This window comes from Anabrus simplex, chromosome 2, assembly GCF_040414725.1.
Source record: "Anabrus simplex isolate iqAnaSimp1 chromosome 2, ASM4041472v1, whole genome shotgun sequence".
NCBI lineage: Eukaryota > Metazoa > Arthropoda > Insecta > Orthoptera > Tettigoniidae > Anabrus > Anabrus simplex.
In genome coordinates, this window is record NC_090266.1 from 655,550,468 (window position 1) to 655,570,015 (window position 19,548).

Sequence of the window (19,548 nt, forward strand, 5' to 3'; positions counted from 1 at the left end):
GTGCCCCTGGCTATACAACACACGACGACTATTCGTTGGTTCGACTCCAGTGATAGTCCAGTACTTTGCACAGTCTCATGCGGTGAACAACTGAACAGCTCAGCAGTATTCAACAGCAAGACGATACTCACTACGGCGAACATTAACACAGGTCCATATATCCTCGCACTCATGATAGTGTGTTTCCTCGCTGGCTCACAGCGATTCTCAGTCCACAGAATTACACGAACACATACTACAGCATACCGTTCTGTCGCCTCCAGTTGCACACTCGCTGGTCTCTCCGACACTACAACAACAGCTGCTCGTTCAGACCTCGGTGGGACACTGACAACAGCCAACACCTCTGTCACCCTCAGCCCAGCCACCGAACCCCAACTCACTGAGTGTCACACTGAATCCCCGACGGAGTCCGACCCTCATTCACTCTGACTCCCACACGAAGTCCAACTCTGACTGACTGTCTGTGGCTTGCCTCCCTTTTTTTTATAGCTCGTGTGATTTTGATCCAGAAATTTCACGATGTCACTACAGGCAGAACATTCCTGTTGAATCTCAAAGAAACTCACAGGTAAGCCGGCCGCCAAGAACATTACACGGAAAGGCCGGCCCCACCCCTCAGGCCAGCTGGGAGATTCCAAATCATCTGAGTCACCAGTCCCTTCCTGAAAGTACGGAAAAGAGCTACCACGGGGCTGGCACGTAACAGTACGGTTTAATTTTCATGGATTTGGTATCTGTATTTTAATTAATTTTTAACTCTTAGATGGTGGAATTTAATATATTAAATCCCATAACAGGTTGCCCATGGGCAGAATTTAATATATTAAATGGTCAGCAATCCAGCGTCACCAGCGGACGTAATAATAAAAAAAACTCAACAGATGGCAATAAGCGACACTTATTTTTGCTGAAAGGGGAATCCTCTAATTGAGTTGTGTTATCTCCTTGCTAGCTTTTTACAGCTGTGAGAGGCTATAGTGTTCGGTTGTGTGTGTGTTGCGAGTTTTGAAACCGGCTTTTTACAATTTATATAACTATTTTGCGACGCTTAGTACGAAGAGTGTTGGTGAGCAATAGATTGCTTCAATTTTGTACTCTACGGATGTCTACGAAAGTGATTTTTCATTTGAAGAGTCCAAAGATGGAAATTCAAGTAGTGCGTCCTCTCACTGCAAGAGCGATTCAAGTGTCTTGGAGAACGAAACAGCTGACAAAAGGACTGACACAAGTAACTTGGCCCGAGGACCTTCAAGTATTATTCTTATATATAATATTAATCAAGGACCAATTTCACATTAATATTTGGACATGGCAACCGAGCCTAGAGTACTTTTCACAGTTTTTCATACCGAAATTTTGACGTAATTCATCAGGAAACTGTAATTCATGGAAACAGCAGGCAACACCTCCAACTGGAAGATGTAGAATCAAAGACATCTCCAACACTATCTGATATAAGGGCTTTGATCGGCATAATAACTTATTTGTGGAATGACTCTTACGTCTTTTTTGCACTAACATGTTGCTGTGAAAAAATCTATAATATCCTCTGGACCTCTGTGATGGAGTACGTCCAATCTTCAAGGTTAATAATTAATATGCATTTTTATAGCTTGTCTTTGACAATTCTGGAAGAGTTTTAATATGTCATATTTTCGGACCGCATACAGACAAAACTCTTCCACCCACGTAGGGTTAAGTTTAATGTTTAAAATATTAAACTAAAGTTATAAAAATTTAGTTAGTGTGTTAATAACCTGTATATTATTTTGCTTGCTTGATGATGCTTGTTTTAAGGGGCCTAACATCGAAGGTCATCGGCCCGTATATTATTTTTTGGAGACTCTACATAATGGAGCTTTTCAGATTTAGTGGCATGTGAATTTTTCAAGAAATTCAGTCTGTCTCTTTTGTAAGGGTATAGTGACATCATGTTGCTGCCTCAGCCATGATTCTCCAGACTTCTCTGTCTTGCACTACCAATACAGCTTCATGTAGGCTCAGACCAGTCGGGAAGAACAGTTGGTCCAGCCAACATATAGGTCTCTGGTCTCTCTGCCACTTCCCATTTACCATTCCAAGAATTTTTTTTTCTGTTTGTTTTACTTGTGATATAGATGTTGATTCCCATAGGGAACCTGAAATATTTGTCCCGAATGAGTAAATTTATAATACCAATATAAATGGTCCGTTATTGGACATTATAAATTTTCCAGCTAACTCATTCCTGGTTGCCAGCGTTTCGCCCCCGTGTGCTAGGTTGGGCTCGTCAGTTGGTACCTAGCACACCTACCAAGACGCATGGCTAGTGCATACCGTGGAGGCCACTGCGTAGGCTACTTGAAGCCACCGGCAGTGCCAATGCACTATGAGAACTTTGTCTCACTACCAAAAATTGATGCCTGCTTGGCCATCAGATGATATAGATGATGATTCCCATAAGGAACCTGAAATATTTGTCCCGGATGAGTAAATTTATAAAACCAGTATAAATGGTCCGTTATTGGACATTATAAATTTTCCAGCTAACTCATTCCTGGTTGCCAGCGTTTCGCCCCCATGTGCTAGGTTGGGCGAACGCGGAACGCTGGCAACCAGGAATGAGTTAGCTGGAAAATTTGTAATGTCCAATAACGGACCATTTATATTGGTATTATATGCTTTACGTCGCACCGACACTGATGTCTTATGGCGACGATGGAATAGGAAAGGCCTAGGAAGTGGAAGGAAGCGGCCATGGCCTTAATTAAGGTACAGCCCCGGCATTTGCCTGGTGTGAAAATGGGAAACCACGGAAAACCATCTTCAGGGCTGCCGACAGTGGGGCTCGAACCCACTATCTCCCGATTACTGGATACTGGCCGCACTTAAGCGACTGCAGCTATCGAGCTCGGTTTCCAAGAACTATAAGCCTTTCAGGGTCATTCATTCAGTGCACATGATGATCAAAGTATTTCAGGTATCTTCTACAAATTTTGGAAGAAAGTCTGTTCCCTGGTTTGTAGCTGTTCTAAGATCGATGTGTTGGTGAAATGTTCTTAACATCCTTCTGTATCCCCACATTTTGAAGGAGTCAACTTCCTTCCAGTCACTTAATTTGTGCATCCATGTAGTAGCGGCATAGGTTGCTATCTGAAAAATTAGGGTCTGCATTACCTTGAGTTTGGAGTTGTGTTAGAATGCAGAGTCTTCATATTTTAACTTGATCACTCAGTTTCTGACTATTATCAGATGACATCTTCACAGCCACCATTTCCAAGATAAACAAAATTTACAACAACCACAAAGTCTAAATCCTGGTACACATCTTAATTTCCTTGTTCTCTGCAGGATTCTCAGTTTCTTTAGTTCTGATTTTTTATACTCTTTCTCCATTTTATTTCCATCCATGCCTCTCTCCTTTTATTTTTGGATTTGAGACATTTGTCCTTGTTTTCTTCTGTAACATTTTCAACATGGCTACCTTCTACTACACAAATTATTTACATGTACCCTCATACCAGTTATTCTTTTTGAAACCTTTTAATTTTCAGCAGTCTCTTTCTCTGTCTTAATGACCACACTTTTATCGTCCCTCCTTCTTTGGTTTTAGCCATTGAAAACCTCTGGAGTGTTACATTGTTGATGTAAAAAATGGTGGATATCCATTTCATGATTACTTCTTACATCTGTATTGCCTGGCCCTTGCCTTTGACCTGTAGCTGTGTTATCCATCTGATTTTGCTTGTTTTCATCCGATAAGCACCAAGCACCTTATGTGCTTTCATGTGTGGGAAGTATGTGCTGATAATGGTCATTTTCTTGCTACTTCCAAAAATTCACAAACCTGATGCCTCTATCATTGGTTTCAGCATGCAGACTGTGAAGACCAAAAGTTGGGTACATATCTTCTTTTCTGATTTTAGTAGAGCCTGTCATTGGTGGCATCAGATCTTATAACTACAGGACTGATAGTTTTATCAACTGTGCAAATATATATTACTACTTACGACCTACTACCACTGCCATAAATTATCCTGCAATTGGCAGGATTGATCATTCAGCCTGGTGAGAGGTCCTGCTTTTTAAAATGTTTAGACATTCCAGGTTTCAAGCTATGAATTGCCAACCCTTAACCCCTTGCATATTCTGTTGTCATAATATAACCATATGGCTATTATTTAAAAAAATATATATTTTTAATTTTTTTGATAGGGGTGTTACTAGTAGCTGAGCTACTGGCAGCATACTTCTCAGGATCATTTGTCCACGTAAGTCTTACCACATCAAGGCAAGGATGACTTTGCTAGGGAATTCTGTATTAATCAAGAGTGATAATCATATTTCAAAATAATGGCTATCATGTAACCCTACCTAGAGGACATGATAGACCAGTGACATTGTCACGGGCTTCTCACATAAGTGACCACAGTTCTTCCTAGCCAATGCATGGGGATTTTTGAAATGAGAAGTCATGTCCCTGTTGTTTGGATTCCACGTTAAATTAGAGGTCCTGTGACTTTGATAGCAATATCAACAGTTGCATAAAGCTGCAAGCTTCCTTTTCTTTTAAATGACCCAAATCATACTTCTTGCATACTTTATAAAATTTTGTGCATATTTTTCTAAAGATCTAGAGTATCTTTAAATTGAATATAAGCATTCAAATAAAGAAAGCCACCCATTTTATTATTATTATTATTATTATTATTATTATTATTATTATTATTATTATTATTATTTAATGGATAGCTCTCTTCCTGAATTAGCTGGTGTGTTTCTGTCTTATGACAGGTTAGTTTTTGTCATTTGAGCAGTCGTGCTATCTAGTAGAGACGAAGCAACAGACCACACCTCAACTAATAAGTCAGTCTAATGTTATTGTTGTTGGTATCAGATATAAAGTATTGAGAATTTGATTTTCTATCATTTTTGTTATGTTCGCTTTTTAGATAGAACTAAAATTTCCAGAGGTAATTTGGAAAATTGTGAAAAAATATTAATAATCACAAGTATCTGCCATTATTCCTCTTATTGCAAACATTATGAAACATAAAAGATTGAACTTTATATTTTGCACAGTTATTTTTCAATACAGCTAATATTAAGAGAAAAATTTTAGAATTTTGGTTTGGTCCCCTTAATATGGCTACACCACTGTGTACTCACTGAATAGTATAAAGCCTAGCACACAACCCTGAACTGAAATACAGAGTTTCATTAAATTCTTTTCAGCTGTTTTTCCATGATGTTATGACAGAGAAAAAAAATTGAACTGACCATACTTTTGATGTTTGTATACCTAAACAGAGCGAAAAGTGAAATATGAGACAAAAATTTGAAGTGCACGGACAGAATTTTTTTAAGACACCCAGGATTTGTGCAGTTGGTTTTTGAGGGAAGTGTAGGCAGTAAGAACGCTAGGTGTAGACCAAGTTATGAATATGACAGATTAGAGGAGATGTAGGATGCAGTAGTTACACAGAAATGAAAAGTTTAGTGCATGATAGGGTGGTGTGGACGGCTGCATCAAACCGGTCTATGGGCTGATGACTCAAACAACAACAGCAACTGATGTGTTTTAGTGAACATCTTTCTACTTTTTGATTTTGAGTTATAAACATTTAGGAAGGATTCCAATTTCTAATGGGTTGGACTGAGTAGCTCGAACGGTAGAGCAAGTTACAGGTTCGATCCTGACATAGTCCAGTGATGTTTGAAGGGGCTGCAGTTCACGGCTTGCGTCAATAGATTTTTCAACATATTAAAGAATTCCTGCAGAATAAAATTTCAATACATGATGTCCCTTGAAAACGAAAGCTATAGTATGAATGTTTAATGACTTGATGATGATGATGATGATGATGATGATGATGATGATGATGATATGATAGCAGGAGCAATGTCACCGTGCATGTATTTTATTCATTATTATATATATTAATGTTTTTTGTGTACACTCAACTCTCGATTTACCGTAATCGGATCAACGGCGTTGCGGCTTAACCGCGATATCAAAAACACTAAAAATGCACGAGTGTTAGGAGTTACAGTAATGCAGAATTACAAAGGGTCGGGATAATATTGCCGAGTCATAATAGTAGCAGGGGGCACAACCTTGGAAGTTATTTGTAGCTGGTGTGTCACCAGCTGCGAGCACTTGCTCTACTCCGCACCGCCCCACTCTGTCATTGTCTTGTTTTTGTTCATTGCAGTTCAGTTCGGAAACGATGGTAACCAAACAGAAGCGTGTCGTTTTGACTATTCACCAGAAGTTGGATATTGTACAAAATATAGAACGAGGTTGGTGATTCTACTATGCAGGATATTTTACACAACAAAGACAAATTTCTATCATTTGCTTGTTCGTCCGATGCAAACAGTGGTAGGGCAAATCGAAAGACTGAAGAAATCTATGTTGAGGAGTTTGACCAATGCATGTTAGAGTGGTTTTCACAGCAGCGAGTTCAAGGGACTCCAGTAGTATTATTTATTATCATTTTGACTGTACTTTCAGTACGCCTGTTCTATTTTTAACTTTTTGCAGGTTAACCGTGATTTTACTTATCCGAGAAGCCTTAACTCTACATTATCTTGGTTAATTGAGAGTTGAGTGTATACTGTAAATTTCTTTTTGATTACCAAATCAATACATTTTTTATATGGTTGCCTTAATCGTGTTCACCTTCTTGATTGTTGGCTGCTCTTAAGATTGTTCGCTAGATTAATATATCAAGCACTTGTCTAACATTATAAATATATACATTATTTTTTGTTCAAATTCACTTGGTTTTTGGTTATATTTCTGATGTTTTTACCAGTCCAATTATCTCAAGGCATGATTTGTTTAAGGCATAATTTTGGGCACCCAAGTCGCAGTGAGCTGATAAGAACTATTATTGTACTAGTAGTAATGCCTTGGAACTCTTCCATACTACCATCTATAACAATAATAATAGTAGTAGTAATGCCTGTGAACTCTGCCATACTACCATGGACAGCGATGCAGTATCCACACTACCATCTATAATGATGACGATAGTAGTAGTAATGCCTGCGAACTCTGCCATACTACCATGGATAGTAATGTTGTACATCGATATCTGGAACCTCCATTACTGGAACTTTCTGTATCTCAAAGTAACTTCAATTTCTTGAACATCTGTCTTATTCTTCACATGTATTTTCTTCTCTATTACCCATAATTGGATTATACTATTTTCTTGATTTCCTGAAGCAAAAGTTTCCTCCGTACAAACTGAAAATACTTACAATATTAACTGTGCAACGCAGCATTTAAAAGGTATCTATATTGATCCTTAACATACTACAGTATATCTTCCCAGTCAACCTCGGTATGTTTACGTAGCGGTTTAATCTGTCCACTGCTGGTGTGTTGACTAGTCAGTTGGAGCTGCATGAGCCCTCTCCTGTACAGTTGGCAGGTGAGGCATTAAATTCAGTGGCTCCTCTTCTTACATACAGAACGTTGAATGTAAATGATAATGTTTCCACAGGAATAACTGTGTTTGAGAACAATGTGGAATGAAAGAAGCGTAAAAGACAGAAGAGACAGATTTTCCCTGGGTCTTAATGGAGGTATATTTTATGTTCGTCTACTGTGTGTATTGTCTCCAACAAGTTGCTATAATAAGTGTCGTAATTATACTAATAAAATACTTCCAGATTGTTTTTGTACAGTTAAATAACACTGTATACTTGACCAGCCCATAGATATAAATGATTCAGTTATGTGGTATACGTGCTCTAAAACGGAAATTTTCTATATCTCAAAATTTTGATAATTCCAAATAAAATTTTCCTCATGAGGTGATTAGAGATATCGAAGTTCGACTGTATTTGACAGTGATGCGGTATGCGATGGTGATTTAGGAACATTGGTTTGAAATTGATTGTGGAATATGGGAAATATGAAAAAAACCTGTATTGTCTGTTCAGTATTGCAGGCTTGATACAAGGTAATGTGGTAGAAGTGTGAACATATCAGAGGGTTTACAGGGGAGTGCTCTATCTAGCAGTATAACATAGGAAACTTGGGATATGTATGGAAATGAGGTTTCTAAAACTTGGTTTGCTTAACCTCAGTAGACCCAATCATGGAATTAATTGATAGGATTGTTCTCGCCCTTAATGTGATCCAAAACACCCACTTCCTGTTCAGTTCTTGCTTGCTTTTACTGAATCACCCTCCATAGTGCTGGAGTGTAAGCACTCTTCAATTACTACCACCAGATTGTAAATGAAGTGAAAATTCAGAACTATAGGGTTTTACCAAGCAAAGTCCTTGTTCTATCTGTCACATGACTGCTAGCAGATTAGGTACTTAGACTACCACTTTTCTGCTGTTATTAGATGCAGTAACAGCAATATCACAGCATATATGTTATTAGTGCTTAGATTGATTTTGAAAAGTTGCTGTTAAAAATGATTATTTTTCACTTTGTGACAGTCTGGTTCTTTTCACTTTACAAGGGAAATTTAATTTGTCCTCCTATTCAATTTAAATTTCCTTTGTAAACTGAAAACCGTCAATACAGAATAATTTTAATAGCTTGTAATTGTCTGGTTGTCTGTTAATTCTTGTGCACTGAAATTTACCGTACCTTTTTTTTTAAAACTTACATATTTATATGAAATACCTTATACTTTTCCTTCTCATTGTGCATTAGCTGAAAGAGAAATACCATTGAACTAGTCCTTCTTATCTTTTAGGGTATGTTGAGCGTTACTTAGAAGAAACTTTCTACAATTTGACAACTGTAGCCTTACATGACTGGAAAACATATGGTGAAATGCGCTCCCTGGCGTGCCACAAATTTGGTTTGGTGACTGTTGAAGACCATTTACCAAGTCAGACTCTTGAACAGGTGTGTATTTATGCATCATTGCTATCTGTTTTATTTCCTCTCTGTACATCTGCCAGCTTTGACAACCATATCAAGTAGTAGAATTTGTGTTCTTTTTCTTTCCTGGTTTTGAAATTAGTTTTCTTAGCATATAGCTTTGTTTTGGGAGTGTCCAGGGACATACTCGGCTCACCAGTTCTCTCTGCTTTTTTTTGGTACACCCTATGGATTTGAGCTACACACACCACATGTCTCTGGGTGTAGATGTAATAAATTGTACAGGCTAGGAATGGGAAGGAAGCGGCCATGGACTTGCGAAAGGTACCATTGTAGTATTTCCTTGGAGTTGAAATGGGAAACAATGGAAAACCATTTTGAGGATTGTGGACAAGGGATTCAAAGCCACCTGTGTCTTGAGTACAGAGCTAGTAGCTGTAACTGCCCATACCACAATGCACTGACCTAACATATTCAGTCCTGTATGCTGTAATGCTTTAAATTGAGTTCTGTGGTCATGACCACCAACTTCAATCTCATAGTCCCCAAAAACCTGTGATGTTAAACTATCAGAAAGAAAGGAAGAAAATAAGTGAATAGTTGCCATGAACTCCATATATCACAAACAACATGAAACTTACCAGCATGCAAGGACGCTTCATCTAAGTGGTTCCACTCTGACTCATTGGCATCATACTGATGACGAGGTGACCCATTCATTCTTTAGTTCTGTTCTCAGATTATTAAGTAAACTGGCATTGTGTTTAAATTATATTTTGTGAATTATGTTGCTGTTTAAGTTTCTGTTTATGTTGCTTGAACTTGAGGGGTACCAACTTTGTAAATACTCTTGTATTCATTGCTTTAATGCCATGCCTTAGCCATGCTAGATTTAGTTACATAAATAAAATACCAACCTTCACCATCATGCAGTTCCCCCCCAGTAAGCTATATATAACAACCTGTTCATAATTCTCCAAGCATTCAACGACGTGAAACTGTGCTCTATGTAATAATTAGAATTTGGAAATAATATGCCATAAGTATAAAGATATCATTGCTGCTGCCATTGAGCATTGCCTCAGAGAGTAAGTTACAGATACATGGGTTTAACTCGCAAAACAGTCAGCAGATTGTCACCATGTTTTAGCTGTCAGATATGTACAGTGTTAACCTGGCATAAATATATTCATATGAATGTTGCTTTCAAATTGTTTTTCTATCATTCCCCAACTTTAATAGGATTTTATGATATAAAAGAATGTATGTCATGACTTTGGTAGGTTTTTTAATTAGATTTAAGACTTTAGAGCCACTAACCTCGAGCTATAACCCTCTGGAATGCTCTTTGATAACAAATTGTAATCGTAGGCTCAGTATATACGAAGGTAATCCCAAAAGTAAGGTCTCCTTTTTTTTAAAAATAAATACATAGACCTGTTTATTTCTACAATGGTTTACATCATTTTACAGCTTGAACATTTAGCTATTTTTCTACATAGTCACCATTTCGTTCTATGCATTTTTGTAGACACTGTGACAGTTTTTGTATGCCCACGTCATATCAGCTCGCCGCCATGCTGTTCAGGAAGTGTGGTCTTTTTTACTTTTGACATGATGGAACTTCTGTTTCACTGACGAAAACGAAAGCGGATCCCGCTTACCACTTCTCCAGTATTGAACACACATTCTTCTTAAGCATATGTCAGCATGGCCTTAAATCAGCTCATGGACAGTACGAGTTGTGGGTTGAGTATGGAGTAGCTGCCTCTCGATGAGTGAACCCTGCACATGGTGCAGTACTGCATGGCCGAGTGTGCTAATTCAAACATTTTACCTTTATGCTTTCTGTACTTCTGAAAGAAGTAGTTTGACCATTGTGTTATTCGTGGCTCATTTAATGTGTGTGCAAAATTTACGCGAGATCGGCAGTTCTCTGGTTCGCGCCCTAACCTTGTAAGATTAGAATTAGATGTTCTTTTTTATAGGGTGTGACATATGATTCTTAAATCATTCAACCAAGAAGAGTTCAACAGTTATTGCTGTTGCTGTTGTTTGAGTCAAAAGTCCATAGACTGGTTTGATGCAGCTCTCCATGCCACCCTATCTTGTGTTAAACTTTTCCTTTCTATGTAACTTTTGCATCCTACATCTGCTCTAATCTGCTTGTCGTATTCATACCTTGGTCTACCCCTACCGTTCTTACCACCTACACTTCCTTCAAAAACCAAGTGTACAAGTCCTGGGTGTTTTTTAAGATGTCACCTCTTCATTTGTGATCATAAATGTTAATATTTATTTTAATGAGGCAAGCATACATTAAGAATTGTGATTTTATGATTTAACAAGTCCAAGAGAATATTTGTTAGGTGATTATTATGCCGCTGAAAAAGAGAACATTCTAAGTTCTCGAAACGTACAGTCATTAGTAATGTAATAAAGACTGTTAATAGTATTTGCAAGGTGGAACAGCATATTTAAAGGTGTTTAAATAAATTAATGTGTGATTACTCTGATTAGTATGGATCGGTCAAGTTTGCAAGAAATCAGGTAACCAAATAATGCATTTGCTTAAAACAAATATATAGTATCAAATAGGTAGAAGTTCACTTTTATTGATTTAACTAGCTGATGTACCCGTGCTTTGCAACAGAATTCTATATTAGGTAGTGTACACGTTGTGAGCAAGATTGTATTAAATTGCATTGCTCTTAACGTTACCCTAGAAACGTGACGGGGAAGTCACCAAATGTCTTTTCTCATATGAAGACTGGGTTAGGGAATGTTCATTGTAATGGTAGGCCCGCTTGCCTACCATCAGTCACAATCAGGTTGGGGAGTTTTCATTATAATGGCAGACACTCGCTTTCCACCTGCCTCTTTACATCCTCAGAAAGACTGTCTTAGTAGTTTTCCCAACTGAAGTGAACATAGATCATTACAATGACACCAGTAGGACTGGCGCGATTCATAGCAATGCTTTCATATGAAATACTCGATTAAATGAAAAATCACATATTTTTCTCACTTTCAACGAACAGTACTACGCTGCCGATCTAACAGTCCAAAGTTCCATGAGCTGGAATGACCAAGCCGCAGACAGCCGTGATCCGTGAACTCTCTTAATCTTTTATCAACGGGGGCTCAAATAGTCCCAGAGCAAAAACTATGCCTTTTTACTAATCTGTTTCCTATGAGTACCCGATGAGTCGGAAAAAACTATCTGACTTGGAGGTAGATTTTTCCTCCAATCCAGAGGAGAAACCCCTCTTCACTGCTAATTTGGAATAATATGAATGTAGAATTTTATAAAAGTGAAGATGAAAAAAGCTTTTCTTAAGAAATGGCTCTTTTAAGGGTTGAATTTTGAGTTATTTAGTGAATTGTGGTGCTATAATTTGGAATCGGCCTAAATTGTAATGCTTTTTTGCTAGTGACTTTATGTTGCACTGACACAGATAGCTCTTATGGCGACAATGGGAAAGGAAAGGCCTAGGAGTTGGAGGGAAGCAGCCGTGGCCTTAATTAAGGTACAGCATTTGCGTGGTCTGAAAATAGGAAACCGCGGAAAACGATCTTCAGGGCTGCCGATAATGGGATTCGAATCCACTATCTCCCGGATGCAAGCTCACAGCCGCGCGCCCCTAACCGCATGGCCAACTTGCCCAGTAAATTGTAATTCTAGACAAGGGCATATTGCTGCTGCTGCTACTACTACTACTACTACTACTACTACTACTACTACTACCACTTCTAAGTGAATCCCTGCCGTAAATGTACACACTGCTCATTCAAAACAGCGCATCAGAGTAGGGATCGAATGGCTGAAATACTATGATGAACCAGTGTGTTACATACCAGCAGTATCAGGAAATGTATGAACCAGAGGAATGGCATGTTAAAGAAAAAAGTTTTCCAACTCCCCAGTTATTTCCCACCAATATTCAGTCAGGCTATTATACTTGGTTCGCAGCAGTAATCCCATCTCGGAGTTGAGTGGAACTATAAGAGAGAAAGAATACCACAACAAACAATGGTCAATGTAATCTTATTGTTGATCAATGTTATGTGCTTTCGATATTGTAGGCCTTCACATTTAGTTTTCTTCCGACTCTGAAATACCACTCTTATCATAGTCGGTATGGTAAAACTGAATAAAACATAAATGATTAGAAATTATATTATCTATAACTTTTGTTTTCGATAGGACCAATAACATAGGTATTTAAAAATTAAATGTTAGGTGCCTTCCTCTAAACTACAATTTCATCCAGGGTGAATAAAATTGTTTATAGCTTAGACTCTAGTTTCTTATTCCCCAACTCTATATACCAATTTTCATTAAATTCTGTTAACCCATTTTCTCGTGGCTCGGTTTTTATATGGACTTAGCAACAAAAATACTAATTTTTGAATATCTGTGTTATAATGGCCAGTACAGTAAAAATGTATGACATAAATGATCGGAAATTTAATTCTATATAACTTTAATTATGTAGCATTTATCGATAGGACCACTAACATACATACATATATACGTTATCATTATAGACTGTTATGCCTTTCAGCGTTCAGTCTGCAAGCCTTTGTGAATTTACTAAACGTCGCCACAATCCTCGATTTGCAACTAGTGTTGTGGCCTCATTTAGTTCTATACCCCTTATCTTTAAATCGTTAGAAACAGAGTCTAACCATCGCCATCTTGATCTCCCTCTACTTCTCTTACCCTCCATAACAGAGTACATTATTCTCCTAGGTAACCTATCCTCCTCCATTCGCCTCATATGACCCCACCACCAAAGCCGGTTTATGTGTACAGCTTCATCCATTGAGTTCATTCCTAAATTAGCCTTTATCTCCTCATTCCGAGTACCCTCCTGCCATTGTTCCCACCTGTTTGTACCAGCAATCATTCTTGCTACTTTCATGTCTGTTACTTCTAACTTATGAATAAGATATCCTGAGTCCACCCAGCTTTCGCTCCCGTAAAGCAAAGTTGGTCTGAAAACAGACCGATGTAAAGATAGTTTCGTCTGGGAGCTGACTTCCTTCTTACAGAATACTGTCGATCGCAGCTGCGAGCTCACTGCATTAGCTTTACTACACCTTGATTCAATCTCACCTACTATATTACCATACTGGGAGAACACACAACCTAAATACTTGAAATTATCGACCTGTTCTAGCTTTGTATCACCAATCTGACATTCGATTCTGTTGAATTTCTTACCTACTGACATCAATTTAGTCTTCGAATGGCTAATTTTCATACCATACTCATTGCACCTCCTTTCAACTTCCAAGATATTAGACTGCAGGCTTTCGGCACAATCTGCCATTAAGACCAAGTCATCAGCATAGGCCAGACTGCTTACTACATTTCCACCTAACTGAATCCTTCCCTGCCATTTTATACCTTTCAGCAGATGATCCGGGTAAACTACGAACAGCAAATTTGAAAGATTGCAGCCTTGTCTAACCCCTGTAAGTACCCTGGACCAAGAACTCATTCTACCATCAATTCTCACTGAAGCCCAATTTTCAACATAAATACCTTTGATTGCTTTTAATAATCTACCTTTAATTCCATAGTCCCCCAGTAGAGCGAACATCTTTTCCCTGGGTACCCTGTCATATGCTTTCTCTAGATCTACGAAACATAAACACAACTGCCTATTCCTCTCGCAGCATTTTTCAGTTACCTGGCGCATACTGAAAATCTGATCCTGACAGCCTCTCTGTGGTCTGAAACCACACTGGTTTTCATCCAACTTCCTCTCAACGAATGATCGCACCCTCCCTTCCAAGATGCCAGTGAATACTTTGCCTGGTATACTACTCAATGAGATACCTTGATAGTTGTTGCAATCTTTCCTGTTCCCTTGCTTATAGATAGGTGCAATTACTGCTTTTGTCCAATCTGAAGGTACCTTACCAACACTCCATGCTAATTTTACTACTCTATGAAGCCATTTCCTCCCATTTCATACTTCACCATTTCAGATCTAATTTCATCTATTCCTGCTGCTTTATGACAATGGAGTTTATTTACCATCCTTTCCACTTCCTCAAGCGTAATTTCACCAACATCATTTTCCTCCTCCTCATGAGTTTGGCTGTTCACAACACCACCAGGATGATTTCCTTTTACATTGAGAAGATGTTCAAAATATTCCCTCCACCTCTCCAGTGATTCCTTGGAATCAATTATGAGTTCACCTGAATTACTCAAAACGCTGTTCATTTCCTTTTTCCCTCCCTTCCTAAGATTCTTTATTACTGTCCAGAAAGGTTTCCCTGCTGCTTGACTTAGCCTTTCCAGGTTATTACCAAAATCTTCCCACAACTTCTTTTTGGATTCAACAAGTATTTGTTTCGCTCTGTTTCTTTCATCTATGTACACATCCCTGTCTGCCTCGGCCCTTGTTTGGAGCCATTTCTGATAAGCCTTCTTTTTACGTTTACAAGCTGCTCTCACTTCATCATTCCACCAAGATGTTCGCCTTTTCCCATCTTTACACACAGTTGTTCCTAGGCATTCCCTTGCTGTTTCTACTACAGCATCCCTGTATGCCACCCATTCACTTTCTATATCCTGAACTTGCTTACTGTCTACTGTTCGAAACTTCTCACTAATCATATCCATGTACTTCTGTCTAATTTCCTCGTCCTGGAGATTTTCTACCCTTATTCGTTTGCAGACAGATTTCACTTTCTCTACCCTAGGCCTAGAGATACTTAGTTCACTACAGATCAGGTAGTGAGTGGTCTGTATCATTGAAAAATCCCCGGAAAACACTTATATTCCTAACAGATTTCCTGAAATCGAAGTCGGTTAAGATATAGTCTATTATGGATCTGGTACCTCTAGACTCCCATGTGTAGCGGTGAATAGCCTTATGCTTGAAGAATGTATTCGTAAGTGCTAAATGCATACTAGCACGGAAGTCCAGCAAACGCTTCCCATTCCCATTCGCTTCCATATCTTCCCCACATTTACCAATCACCCTTTCGTATCCTTCAGTTCTATTCCCAACTCTCGCATTGAAATCACCATTTAGCACTATTCTATCCTTGCTGTTGACCCTGACCACGATGTCACTCAATGCTTCATAAAACTTGTCAACTTCATCCTCATCTGCAACCTCACATGGGGAATACACGGATACAATTCTAGTCCTAATTCCTCCCACTGACAAATCTACCCACATCATTCGCTCATTTACGTGCCTAACAGAAACTATGTTGCATGCAGTGGTATTCCTGATAAAGAACCCTACCCCAGACTCTGCCCTTCCCTTTGTAACACCCGTCAAGTACATTTTATAATCTCCTATCTCTTCCTCGTTATCTCCCCTTACCCGAATATCACTTACTCCTAGCACATCCAAATGCATCCTCTTTGCTGACTCAGCCAGTTCTACTTTCTTTCTTCCATAAGCCCCATTAATATTGATAGCTCCCCATCAAATTCCATTTTGTTCGCCAAGTTGTTTCCAAGGAGTCTCTCGCCTGTCACATGGGAGTGGGACTCTGTTACTGCCATAGGTCCGAGGCTTGCTTAAAATGTTCTGAGCTCGGTAAATTCATGAAGCAGGATGCTACCCTACTTGCACATAGTCCAAGTGAGGATCTCTCCTCTAACGGGTTATGGACCACCGGTGAATTGTATAGTCCTAGCCGCCTGAGCTCAAGGAAGGCTGTGACTCAGAATATGTCCGAGATGCCCACTCCCATTCCATAGCAACTGGTATCCTGACTCTCGGGACCACTTACTAATCCACTCAGCCGTTGCCCATGGTTCACGAACTAGGACATGACTACAGTAACCCACACCATGAACCATTAGGACCACTAATAATATAAATATTTGAGAATTAAATTTCAGGCCTTCCCCTAAACTACCATTTTACTCACCGTGAATAAAATGATTCATAGGCAGAATTGTAGTGACTCATCCCTCGACTTTACATACCGATTTTCATGAAATTCTTTCAGCCGTTTTCTCGTGATGCGTGTACATATATATATATATATATATATATAGGCAGACAGACAGAAATTACAGAAAAGTAAAAAGTGCATTTCCTTGTTACTGTGGACATGACCGATACAGAAATGCCATTATTTTCAAATTCTGAGCAATGTACCGACATATAGCTGTATCTGCCAAGCCTTTGTATAATCTACAAACACTGTGTGAAACTTTATGGATGCAGTCCTAGTATGCTTTCTATATCATCGCTGAGGTTGTTGATAGCTTGTAGGGTGTTCCTTTCTTTTTGGAAGTCCTTTGGATAAGTCTTGTGAGTAACTTCAAAATACAGTTTTCCAGGGCTATCCCTATGTACGAATAAGGAACCGATTGGTTTCCTTTATTCTTGAATGATGATGTTCGAGTCATCGGTCCATAGACTGATGTAGCTCTCCATGCCACTCCATCCTGTGCGAATACAAAAATCAGTTTTCAATCCTGCAAAGCATCCTGTGTTAGTCAAACTGGGAGAAACTTTGCAATAAGATTTCAAGAACACTTAAATGCTAATAGATATAACCATTTCTCAGCCATAAATATGCATACGAAGGAATCCAACCATGATAACATGTCAATCTAACAAGATTAAAAGATTATTAGTTCGGCATAAGAAGGCCCCTTACTAAATAACTTAGAGAACATAAATATTCATATTGATCAATATATTGACTCTGAATACAATTTAAATTAAATAATTGAAAAATTGAATTCTTTATTTGAAACTTTTATTCCGCTTCTTTGTAGATTTAAATCATAATGAAAGGTCCCGCCCTCAACCAATGATAACTTCATCTCTTCCGCCTACAGTTCCTTTGACAATCACGTCAAGTTCAGTCCCTCCCCTCCTGCCATTCTTCCTCCAGACCTTGAGCCTACAGCATATGAAAAACCAGGTTAGTGTGCACAAAACCACGCATGTAAACACATCGTTCAACTGGGCAAAGAAGGTTAGTCGAAACTTTATTACTCGCAAACACGAGAGAACACTTTTTGTGTTTCCTTTGCGGCATTAAATTTACTTTCCAATTACAGGTAGTCATACCACCAAGACATATGCAATTATGGTAATCCCTATTGGCAGCAAACCAAATTATGACATTTCAATTATTAATCAAATACCGTCAAGACCAGTTAGCAGACTTTTAAGTAATGAAACATCAAGAGGATATCATGACAAGTAGATAACAGTGCACGCTGAAGATTTTAACATGACCTTACAAGAGCATGAACTTTTCCTTAGTAAGAACATTTTAACGTTCATAACATCATTCTTGTTTCAATTTTAAAAGTTTAACTAAAATACGTATACGTTAATTTTACACTGAAGGAAATGGAAATTGCGACACCCAGAAGGATTGGTGTTACATTGCTGCAATTGAACAAGCAGGACGAGTGTTCAGTCGTGATTTGATGATTACACTTTCATTTCCCTCTGACCGCAAGTTTGGACAACAATCAATACAGGATGTGCCCACCACGAACTGCAATACATTGATGAATTAGTCTAGGCATGGAGTCAATAAGGCCCTGGATCGCCTCCTGAGGTATTGTGGCCCATGCTTCCTGCACTGCACGGGTCAGTTGTTTCAGAGTTGTGGGTGGCTGAGGACAGTCGGCCAGTTGTCGACCCATCATGTCCCACACATGCTCAATAGGACTGAGGTCCGGGGATCTGGCAGGCCATTCTAAGGTTGTGATGTCGTGGAGAGCTTCTCTGGAGATGCGTGCAGTGTGAACCCGGGCATTGTCCTGCTGAAACATCCCATTAGCAATGTTCACCATTATAGGGACAACCACTGGATTGATTACCCTATCAACGTACTGTCGAGCAGTCATAATGCCCTCAACAAGCACTAATTGTGATTTCACATTAAAGCCAATAGCTCCCCAGACCATAATGCTTGGTGTTGGCACTGTGTGCCTCTCGACAATAAGATCTGGGCGGCCCCTCTCCCCGATACATTGGCACACACGATTCCGGCGATCACTGCGGGCAAGACAGAAGCTTGATTCATCACTAAAGACGACCCTATGCCATTCGTCGACTCACGTCGATCTTTCTCGACACCAGGCCAGCCTTACAAGTCGCTGTTGTGGGGTCAATGGAACACCTTTTGCAGGGACACGGGCTTGTAAGCCAGCTGCACGCAGGCGATTACCAACTGTTTGTTGTGTAACGTGGGGTGCCACAGCTGCTCGAATTTGCGCTGCTTGTCATGGGGCTCCATCTGGGCCATCCAAATGATGCGGCGATTCTCCCTCACAGTTGTCTGTCGCGCTGGGCCTGTGCCAGGTCTAAGAGTGTGGGTACCTTCATTTGACGACTGCTGCCATACAAGTTGTACCGTAGATGCCTGTTGGCTAACACGTGCAGCGACAGTCCTTAGCGATAATCCAGCCTCACACAGCCCAATTATCCGAGCCCTCTCAAACGGCGACAGTTGTTGATAACGTGCTCTTCTCTGTCATCGAGGCATGTTTGACAGGGAACACTTCACTGCACAGACTGCAAGTCAGTTACTCTACGCCAGAGTCCGTATACTGGAGTTGATTCCTCCATGACCAATCACGTGGGAAGACCTGTAGTAACAATCTAATGGGTCTGAAACCTTGATCGTTTATATACCTACATGGCATCGTTCCATATCTTGAAAATCAACACAGACG

At 39.3% G+C, this 19,548-nt stretch overlaps 1 protein-coding gene across 3 annotated transcripts in view; it reads left to right on the forward strand.

Annotated features, from left to right (window-relative positions):
* The window catches only part of SWIP (strumpellin and WASH-interacting protein), a 412,754-nt gene that overhangs the window by 137,788 nt on the left and 255,418 nt on the right, over positions 1–19,548 (forward strand). For all 3 annotated transcript variants that reach the window (XM_067141154.2, XM_067141155.2, XM_067141156.2), the window contains one exon: positions 8,716–8,870. In XM_067141154.2, coding sequence (XP_066997255.2) covers positions 8,716–8,870 — 155 coding nt within the window. The remainder of the gene's footprint in view (positions 1–8,715; positions 8,871–19,548) is intronic.